This window comes from Doryrhamphus excisus, chromosome 22, assembly GCF_030265055.1.
Source record: "Doryrhamphus excisus isolate RoL2022-K1 chromosome 22, RoL_Dexc_1.0, whole genome shotgun sequence".
NCBI lineage: Eukaryota > Metazoa > Chordata > Actinopteri > Syngnathiformes > Syngnathidae > Doryrhamphus > Doryrhamphus excisus.
In genome coordinates this window covers 7,947,325-7,957,253 of record NC_080487.1, presented here as the reverse complement: position 1 = coordinate 7,957,253, position 9,929 = coordinate 7,947,325, and the positions used below count along the sequence as shown (strand labels likewise).

General features: G+C 42.6%; 1 protein-coding gene across 2 annotated transcripts; it reads left to right on the top strand.

The window, feature by feature from the left end:
- Positions 1-2,710: 2,710 nt before the first annotated feature.
- Positions 2,711-9,704, top strand: LOC131109565 (cerebellar degeneration-related protein 2-like). Of its 2 annotated transcripts, XM_058061720.1 has the most exons (6): positions 2,711-2,930; positions 3,279-3,391; positions 6,516-6,664; positions 6,726-6,875; positions 7,943-8,156; positions 8,791-9,703. In XM_058061720.1, the coding sequence occupies exons 1-6, from the start codon at positions 2,849-2,851 to the stop codon at positions 9,373-9,375; spliced, it is 1,293 nt and encodes a 430-aa protein (XP_057917703.1). In that variant the 5' UTR covers positions 2,711-2,848; the 3' UTR covers positions 9,376-9,703. The 2 variants fall into 2 exon arrangements, with proteins under 2 accessions (XP_057917703.1, XP_057917704.1); XM_058061721.1 differs by lacking the exons at positions 2,711-2,930; positions 3,279-3,391 and adding an exon at positions 3,421-5,291 and having other exon boundaries at positions 8,791-9,704.
- The last annotated feature ends 225 nt before the right edge of the window (positions 9,705-9,929 follow it).

Sequence of the window (9,929 nt, the reverse complement as noted above, 5' to 3'; positions counted from 1 at the left end):
CTGCAGATTAAATTTATCCACTTCACACACACTTTAGTCTTACCCGCACACGCTCCGGGCTAGGAGATTACTTGGGAAAATGATTTCCTTTCCCTTTTAAGGCTTCCCCTGCCAACACTAACAGGCTTTCTGTTTTTGGGGTTTTTTTGATAAACTTGCTATCTTTGACCCAAATCTTGCTGGTTATCGCTGCTTGGTTTTGCTTTATTCCAACATCATTTGTTTGTCTCATCGCTGCTGTTGGATGGATCTGCATCTGTTTTTGGAATATGGGAGGAAACCGGAGTACCCGGAGAAAATCCACGCATGTACATGCAAACTCCACACAGAGATGGCCGAGGGTGGAATTGAACTCGGGTCTCTTAGCTGTGAGGCCTGGGCTAACCACTTGGTTGCCGTGCAGCCACACGTCTTAAAGGGAACCTATCATGCTCATTTTTCAGCCCTTTGTATTAACTTGTGGACTCTTATAGAGCAGCTACACACAATAACTAGCACAGAAAGCTTCTTCCAGAATCGGCATATTCAGCTGTATTTCTTTGGATTTTAGGTTTCCCGCGAAAATGGTCTGTTGTGGTCCACAGGGGTTGGTACAAGCTACAGCCACAATAAAAACACACGCACTGTCAGGTACAATCAAAATGAAGCCTTATTAGCTTTGTAAAGGCTGATTTGTCCATGCATCTGCAGCGTGCAAGTGTACCTAATGATATGGCTTGGTATCTGTTTGCCTCTCTGCCAGTGTCATTGTCTCATTCTTTCATGTCATAGCCAAAAAAGGTTGGGAGGTTGTCATGGCAACACACACACGGCCTCCTCTCTACATCACATCTTTCATTATGTGTTGATGTGTAATAGAAACATGCAAGATGATTCAAAAGTGACTACAAATTACAGTTCTTGCCCAAAGCTTTTTGTTTCTTTCTTATCTCTAATCCTATTTCATGCTCGTTTTCCTCATCCAATCCTCATCGTATGGTTGTTATGGAAACGGGACACCAAATTCTCTCTTCTGGCAAGTCATTACAGTTAATGTCAGCGAGAGAGACGCCATCGCTGGAGGAGGGGATGAGGAGCAATCTGTCAGGAGGTCCACGGAGTTGCTAGTTTAACACTCACATCCACACACACACTCTGGCCGTGTCTGTCCGTCTGTTTCGATTTCCTGCTCCTGGCTTGATCTAACTTCCTGTCACACGACAGTGCTACCTGAATCACCTGTGCTGACATTTACATGTGGGGGTGCGATACTTGGGAACTTGTGGCATTCCGATGGAATGAAGAGGACTCCCAATTCTTCATTTGGGTTTTAAGACTGTAGATCAGATCAGAGATGCTGTATGCCCACCCCCCCCCCCCCCCCCCCCCCCCCCCCCCCCCCACACCCCAGTGCAGATGCTCATTCTCTTTCTGGCTTTGCTCTCTCATCTTGCTGACAGATGCAAAGCACAGATGGAGGGGGAAGGAAGATGGATGGATGGGCGGGTGGGAGTAGTGGGAGTAGTGGGAATAACACCAGCAACAAGAAGGTATAGGAAATAGCATCTTATTAGCATCATTTTCAGTACGACAGTATTTATTTAGTATTAGTATTAGTATTAGTATTAGTATTAGTATTAGTATTAGTATTAGTATTAGTATTAGTATTAGTATTAGTATTAGTATTAGTATTAGTATTAGTATTAGTATTAGTATTAGTATAATACTAATACTAATTAGCTTGACAAAAGTCCCCCAGAAACATGGCAAACACCTTGTGGCGATGTAGTAAACAAATAGCTCAGTGATGAAGTACAATGATGCGTTCAAGGACTGTTAAACAAAGTGGGATGGGCCTCCGCTCTCGACAAGCAACATCCATCCATTTTATATGCCGCTTATCCTCCAGGCCCCTCATCCTACTGAGAAGATATATGATGTGGAAAACAGCGATGTTACGATCACTCAACCGAGAAATGTAGTTGAACTAGCAACCCCGGTAGCCAATACTCTGTATTGGAGCAAAAACAGCAAAACTGACATTGGTCCTACACGGTACACGGTACATCCCCGACCCCTCCCAACGGGTGTCAACCAACAATGAAAAATTGTTGTTTGTCCGCCTTATAGTGCTCCTTTCACATTCCGCGGTTACATACAGAAAAGGGGCAAGAATGTGGGTTGGGTAATACCAAGTATTCAGCAGGGGAGGGTTACATTATCGGATGATTAAACATGCTACTGTTTTACTGGCAAATTATATAAATAAAGAAAATCGACAAAAGTTAACGCAAGATAATGTATATTTTTATAATTGGAATGATGTGATTATCCTAACTACACAAAGATTAGAAAGTACCAACCAATGACAGTACGAATCCAAATCAATCCAAAACATTTAAAAGTTAAAGCTTTCATTTGTCATTGAATTTGCGCCCTCTTGTGGGCAAGTACACGTGGTGCACAGTCGTCAGACGCAGGTGTAATTAGCCTCTCAGGGTCACCGGAAACTGTATGGCTACACCTTCAAAGTAAAAGCTAGGCCTGACTTATGGGTGTAATATATTCATTTTAAAGACTAATTTTAACCACAAAATATAATATAATAAAAGTTTTGTTGAGAAAAACGTTATGTTTTGAGACGTCAATGTACCGATTTACGTGGTTGGTTAAATTGTCATTTCTTATTATGAGGTCATTAAAGCGGAAATAGTTGGACTTTACACACCAGACTTTCATCAGCGTCTTGTCGGGGAGATGGTGCCGGTTACCGGTGCAGTCAGACGGCTCCTTAAAAAAAGACGTTAAAGTGTGTTTTCGCCATGTAAGTTCGGTGGAGAATTTACAAATATATATTTTAGCAGACAAGATGTTGACGGACATGAGTGTGGATGAAGAGTTCGAGCTGAAGGAGGAAGAGCCTTGGTACGACAAGCAAGACCTCGAACACGGTAAGGTTTATCCCCGTCACCTTCATTTAACACTTTATCACGCCTTCACTGGCGAGGAGCAGCAGTTTCAATGTAAATCTATTATGTAATATGCTAAAATATTCCTCGTCGTCTGTGAGATGTTTTGAGATTACCTGACAGGATTGTGGAAAATGTAGAAAAAAAGCAGCTTTGACATTGATGGCTGGAGCCTCCTTCCATGCTTTGTGTCCTAACATCTAACCTTTTTCTTTAATTGAAGAAAACCATAGCAGTAGCACCGGTTAGATTGGACGTCCTGCGCAAATTAGCACAAAATGGGTCAGCAGATCACTACACTTACACACATACACACTGTCTTCTATTCAGACCTTCAACTGGCTGCAGAGCTGGGCAAGTCCTTGCTGGAGAGGAACCGTGAGCTGGAGCAAGGTCTGCAGCAGATGTGCGACACCAACCAGGAGCAAGTGCAGGAGATTGAGGTATGAAAACGCATACCTTGTCGCTACAATGTCACCAACGTCTGCACAAAAACTCTTTGTCACCCATAAAGCATGTAAGTCGAGCTTAGATGCTTTTCTCTAAGGATTCTCCAAGCAACCAAATTGCTTAAAAATGCTTCTGTCTGCCCTAAAAAGCCTTAAAACACATGACTTGAGCCCAAAGTGCTAGAAACATTTTATTAAAACATTTGTATTAAAATGTAAAAAAAAACAACTTTAATTCTGTCTTAATGTCGGAAAAACATTCTGCTTGAAAAACACATGATTCTTTTTAAAATGCAGAATTAAAATGTGCTTAAAAAATACTGGAGAAACACATTTTACATAAAATGTTTGAAAAACACATTCTGCTTACGGGGACCTATTATGCCAATTTTTCATCCCTTTGTGTTGAGTTGTTGACTCCTATAGAGCAGCTACACACGATAACCTGCACAGAAAGCTTTCTAGATCTTCCAGAATCTGCACCTATTCAGCTGTATTTCTTTGGATTTTGTTTCCCGTGAAAACTGTTTTAATGTATTCCACCCAAGGACTTCCCAAACTAGCCATCCCAAACTTCTTTCAGGGCTCATTTCCAAATGAGCAAACCTTATTATCTGAAACTCGTTTAATATGACAATACAGAGAATACAACATTTTCACTTAGGGGTATCATACTCTCCGCACTTATTGTAATTATCATCTCCGTTATAACATCATGGTTCTTTCCAGATGGCTAGCTCGCTGGTAGCACCGCAGATTCATGGTGCAGGGGATGGAGGTTCAATACCTGATGAGGCCGAATATAGGTGTTGCTTGTTTTAACCTTTCTCCAAGTCCAGAACCTATCGTAATCATCACCTCCGTTATAACATGATGGTGCTTTCCCGATGGATAGCTCAACTGCACCACAGATTCATGGTGCCGGGGATTGTGGTTCAATACCTTGTGAGGCTCACTGTAGTTGTTACTCATTTTAACATTTCTCCAGGTCCAGCACCTATCGTAATCATCAACCATGTTTCCCATTAGGTTAGCTCAACTGGTAGCACCGCAGCTTCATGGTACAGGGACTTGGGGTTCAATACCTGGTGTGGGCAGGTGTTGTTGTTGGTCATTTTGTTAGTTCTCCAGGTCCAGCACGTATCGCAGTCATCACCTTGTTATAACATCGTAGTGTTCGTGAGCTGGTTAGCTCAACTGGTAGCACCGCAGATTCATGGTGCAGGGATTGAGGTTCAATACCCGTTGAGGCCGACTGTAGGTGTTGCTCTTTTTAACATTTCACCAGGTCAAGCACCTTTCATAATCATCACCTCTGTTATAACATTATGGTGTGTGTGAGCTGTTTAGCTCAACTGGTAGCACTCCAGCTTATGGTACAGTGGATCTTGTTTCAAATCCCGGCCAGGTTTGAATGTGGGTTTAAGAAAGAAAAATCTTGATATAATTTTTCTTAAACCACCAGCTGCCTAATCCATCTATCTATTCTATATCCCTCGATGCACTTTTTTGGTAAAAAAAAAAAAAAACAACAAAAAATGGGGAAACCTCGCACACACTCAACAGGGGCCCCAGAATCATCCAAAAATGGCATAAAATGCCAGAGTTTGAGGGTGGTGATTTTTTACAAAAAACGTAAGAGGCATAGACTATAGATGTATAGTAAGGCATTTTTTTTAACCTGATGTATAGTGAGGTATTTTTCGGACATGATGTATAGTGAGACATTTTTTTGGACATGATGTATAGTAAGGTATTTTTTCAGACATGATGTTCATTCATTCATTTTCTTCCGCTTTTTCCTCACGAGGGTCGCGGGGGGTGCGGGAGCCTATCCCAGCTGTCTTCGGGCGAGAGATGACATGATGACTTCCTAAACATGATGTTTAGTAAGGTATTTTTTCAGACATGATGTATAGTAAGGTACTTTTATCGGACATGATGTATAGGAAGATCTTTTTTCGGACATAATGAATAGCAGGGGTCTCAAACTCGCGGCCCACAGGGCCCTTGGGGCCTTAGGCCCCTGCCTTGATATGAAAGTTTAATGTTGATATGGATGCTGTATGGTATCATGTACCCAGAAATGACAACCTAAGGCTGTGTGCACACCGGACACAATTGACACGATTTAGCCCCACCCATACACGAGCAAGCCCGCTTTTCTCTCTTCATCCATGACTGAGATCACCAAAGTCACTGCACTGTACTGCTCTGAAAGGCTGAAGTTCCGCTGTCATTTCTGGGTACATGATACCCTCTGGAGGCGCACAGAGCTCGGCTGGTTCCAACGCTTCTTACCAGAGCTCCGCCTGGTCGACGCAGCTTCCAGCGGTACTTCAGGCTCAGTGTGAGGACCTGCAAGCTCGGGTTAGCACCAGGATTTCCAGTCAGGAAACTAAACTCCAGGTGCTTTATTTCAGCTGCTAAATGCCTGTCCATCTGTCTCTGGTGAGTATAGCGGTGTTTGTTGTGTCCAAATCAAAAGATGGTCTGGTCCAACAACAACAACTCCAACATTGGATTAGCAGTGAAGCTACAGGCTTATGACGCCGGGTACAAATAAATGATTTGCTGTTTTATTATTTTATTTATTTATCGTATCTATCGTAATCATCACCTCTGTTATAACATCATCATGCTTGCCAGATGGCTAGCTCAGCTGGTAGCTACTTCTACTTTTATGTTTTGTTTTTTTTTTACGTTTTCCAGCGGGAAAGATCTCTGAGGCACATTCTTTCCTCGTTGTCTCCTCTTCTTTGTCATCTTCTTCCATGATGTTATAACGGACATACGTGCCGGACCTAGAGAAATACAAAAATGACCAATAATACAAATGCCCACACCAGGTATTGAACCCTGATTCCCTGCACCATGAATCTGCGGTGCTACCAGTTGAGCTAACCAAATGGCAAACATGCATGATGTTATAACGGAGGTGATGATTGTGATACATGCTCGACTTCCAAACAACAGCATGTGCACTCAGCGGGTTTTTAACCGTGATACCCTGCAGCATGAATCTACTACTGCTACTACTACTCTACTTACCAGTTGAGCAAGCCATCTGTCAGTTGATGCTAAGCCATGATGATACTGAACTTGTCATCTCGTTCAGCACCTGACCAAGCAGGTGGACCTCCTGAGGCAGGTGAACGACCAGCACGCCAAAGTCTACGAGCAGCTGGACGTGGCGGCACGAGAGCTGGAGGAGAGCAACCGGAAGCTGACTCAGGACAACCGGATGTCCCAGCAGAAGATCCACGGGTAGGAATATATACATGTCGTCTTTGAATGCGTGGAAAGCTGACTGACTTTGGGGGTGCAGGCTGACAGAAATGGTGGAGCTGCTGCAGACTCAGATGGAGGAGCTTCAGCATCAGGTGGATGACATGAAGCTGGGACCGTCTCTGCTTGCTCAAGGACGTTGGAGGACGCGTGGGGCTCAGAGTGTGAGCTGCCTGGAGGAGTTGCAAAGGTTGGCTTGTCTTGATGTCTTTGTAGCCATTAAAGTTCCATCATTCTGGATGATGTCACGAGAGCTTTCAGCCTCTTTCCCGTCTTTTAGCTAGTGTGTCTGGCTAATTAGCAGCATGTGTAATCAGGGATTAAAAACATCCAGGTCAGCGCAGGTGTTAGAACACCACTCAGGTGGATGACGTTGCAGGTCAAAGTCTTTGCATGGTTTCTAATCTCCTGTCCGGCTGATAAATGTCGCAAACTTTGCACTTTTTCTCACCTTATCGCGGCCTCCTCCACATTTGGCATCATGCTTTGCTCACTTCGACTTTATACTCTCGATAAAACATGAAATTATAGCACACGACTGACAATTTGTATTACATCAACAGTACTGAAGGGCTTTCATCACTGAACAAACCCACAAGATAATGCTAATCCTTCACAAAGACGTTTATATATTTTAGTATTTCATTTTTCCTGCCATTTGTTTTTTCGCCATTATTGTATTTTTTTTTTCATTAATTTAGCAGTATTTGTATACAGGTTTTTAAAAATTATTGTAATATTTTTGTGGATTGACTGAATATTTAAATTACTTGTATATTTTTATATGTGTAATTATTCATCCTTTTTAATGTATTTTTCTAGCTTAAATATTTTATTTTAAATTAGTATTTTTAACTTAATACATATCTTAATAATATACCCTTGTATATTTTGTGCTGTTAATGCTATCTTGAGCTAAAAAAAACTAGAACACTTTATTTCCCATTTATTCATATTATGCATCAAATTTAAAAAAGCAATCTAGCCCAATTTTGTGCTTGCAGGTTTGCCAGGAATTGCCTTTGAAATTGCCTTTAGAATTGTCTAATGGTGCCCCCGTGACCAACACCACTCATCATAAATGAATTGAAAATGTAGTCTTGTTGTTTTGGATTTTATATACGTATTTATCAAATCACATTTTATATGTACTATATTAATCAAATCGAAAACAGTTTCTAATTAGGTTATTTTTACTAAAGTATTATTTGATGTCATGGGGCAGTACAGCTGTACCTATTGTTGTGACTGTTGCAGACACCCGGAGGAACCTTCCAATGACCTTGAGTGCTACGGTGTGCAGCAGTGGCATGAGGAGCAGCAAGCATCTCTGCAACGTTCACTACGCAGCCTCCAGGCTCATTATGCTGGCGAGCGTACTCGTCGGGAGGAGGCGGAGCTACAAGCGGGGTTCTTGAGCCGGGAGAACATGGCGCTCGAGCAGCAGCTGGCGGGGATGGAGACGTGCAAGGTAAGGACGTACCAATGCTTATTGTTGTGTGAATGCTGAAAGGTGAGCTACCTATTTGGGTTTTTCAAAAATATTCCCACATTTGGTGTAATTTTTGAAATGAATGTCAGATTTAAATGGCGACCTTTCCTAGTAACAACTGCACAGAACAAACTATAGTCATGGTGTCAGATAAAGAGAACAAATAAGCAAATACATACTGTATTTAGAATGGGGATAAAACCTAATGCACAACATGAAACACATTAACAACTGTTTAAAAATCAGTGCTGCAAAGCATGATGGGAGATTGCACTATTACTTATTTGGCATACCCTATTGTGGCAAAGTAGTAAGGTGTACAGCGCAGCTGGAATAGTGTTTGGATCCAGACCCAGAGATGGTTGGTTCAATCCCCGATTTGAGCTCAAACTGCTACTTTCCATGTACTTTAATTCTACATTTTAACGTATTTCCCCAGCGTTTCAGTCAAGCTTCAGCTTCCAAACAGCTACTGTGATTCATTAAAAATGTATCTTTTCGCACCTTTTCAAAGCCTTTCAGTTTCACATGAGCTTTTTCAGTACTCCCGCACCTTTAGTTGATGAAAATGATGAGAAAAGTAGTAGTCAATCGTTGCCTCATGTGTGCTCAGGTGCGAGTGTCAGAGCTGGAGAAAGAGGCCGAGGAGTTACATCACCTCTGGAAATCCCAAACCTTGGCAAGGTGCGACCTGCTGCTCCTGCATCCAGAAGAGGAGGGGGAGGAGGAGGAATCGCTCAGAAGCCGGCGTCCTTTGAAGCGCTGGGCCAGCGAGCATCTGCTGAAGGGCACGCGGATGCACGAAACCACAGCGGAGCACGAGTGCTGGTGCGCCAGGCGAGCCGAGGTGGTCAAACACCGCGGCATCTCGCTGCTCAACGAGGTGGACGCCCAATATAGCGCCTTGCAGGTGAAGTACAACGAGCTGCTGCAACGCCTCAGCCAGACGCATCACCTTGACGACGATGATGAAGAGGGTGTCATTCACAAAGGGGTCCAGACCACATCGCTCGGCAGCGAGGATGACGTCCACCAGCCAGAGTACAAGGAACTTTTTAGGGAGATTTTCTCTCGCATTCACAAAACCAAAGAGGACCTGATTAAAAACAGGGTGAGATCGCCTGCAGGCCGTGAGGTGTCACTGCACCCGCAATACCTGGACCCGTACCCAGACCTGGGCAGCAACACGTTCTCTTAATATGCCAGGAGTACAGACAAAAGGCAATCTCTCTATCTCACTGGCAAGGAAAGACTCAAATACCACACCTGGAGCACTGCACACACCTCCACCTCAGCAACCTCAGCAACTTTAGCATCTGATTGCGTGAAGATGGAGGACAGAATTTGTTGCAACAAATGATTCTTGGATAACCAAATTAAACTCTTTCACTAAGGTCACCACTTGTATTGTACAGTATACTTTGTGCAAATATAATCTACTTCACTGTGACCAATGATAATTCATGTTCATGTGCTGTTTATCAACTCATTAAACTAAACACCTCACCTTCCTCCATTTCTTTCTACATGCTCACCATCCACTATAAAGAGGCATCTATCCACCTCTACTTATACAGTGTGTATACATATATACACACAGTACATACTATACACACACACACACACACACATATATATATATATATATATATATATATATATATATATATATATATATATAAGGATCGGCCGATATTTGCGTTTTTTCCTTGTGTTGGTATCGGTGCCGATGTATTTTTCCACCGCATGATT

Bases quoted from the DNA above. Each gene is read 5' to 3' on its own strand.
- LOC131109565 (XM_058061720.1), top strand. From the start codon at position 2,849: ATGTTGACGGACATGAGTGTGGATGAAGAGTTCGAGCTGAAGGAGGAA. The intron at 6,876-7,942 runs GTTGGCTTGTCT...TGACTGTTGCAG, and splicing joins TGCCTGGAGGAGTTGCAAAG to ACACCCGGAGGAACCTTCCA. The intron at 8,157-8,790 runs GTAAGGACGTAC...ATGTGTGCTCAG, and splicing joins CGGGGATGGAGACGTGCAAG to GTGCGAGTGTCAGAGCTGGA.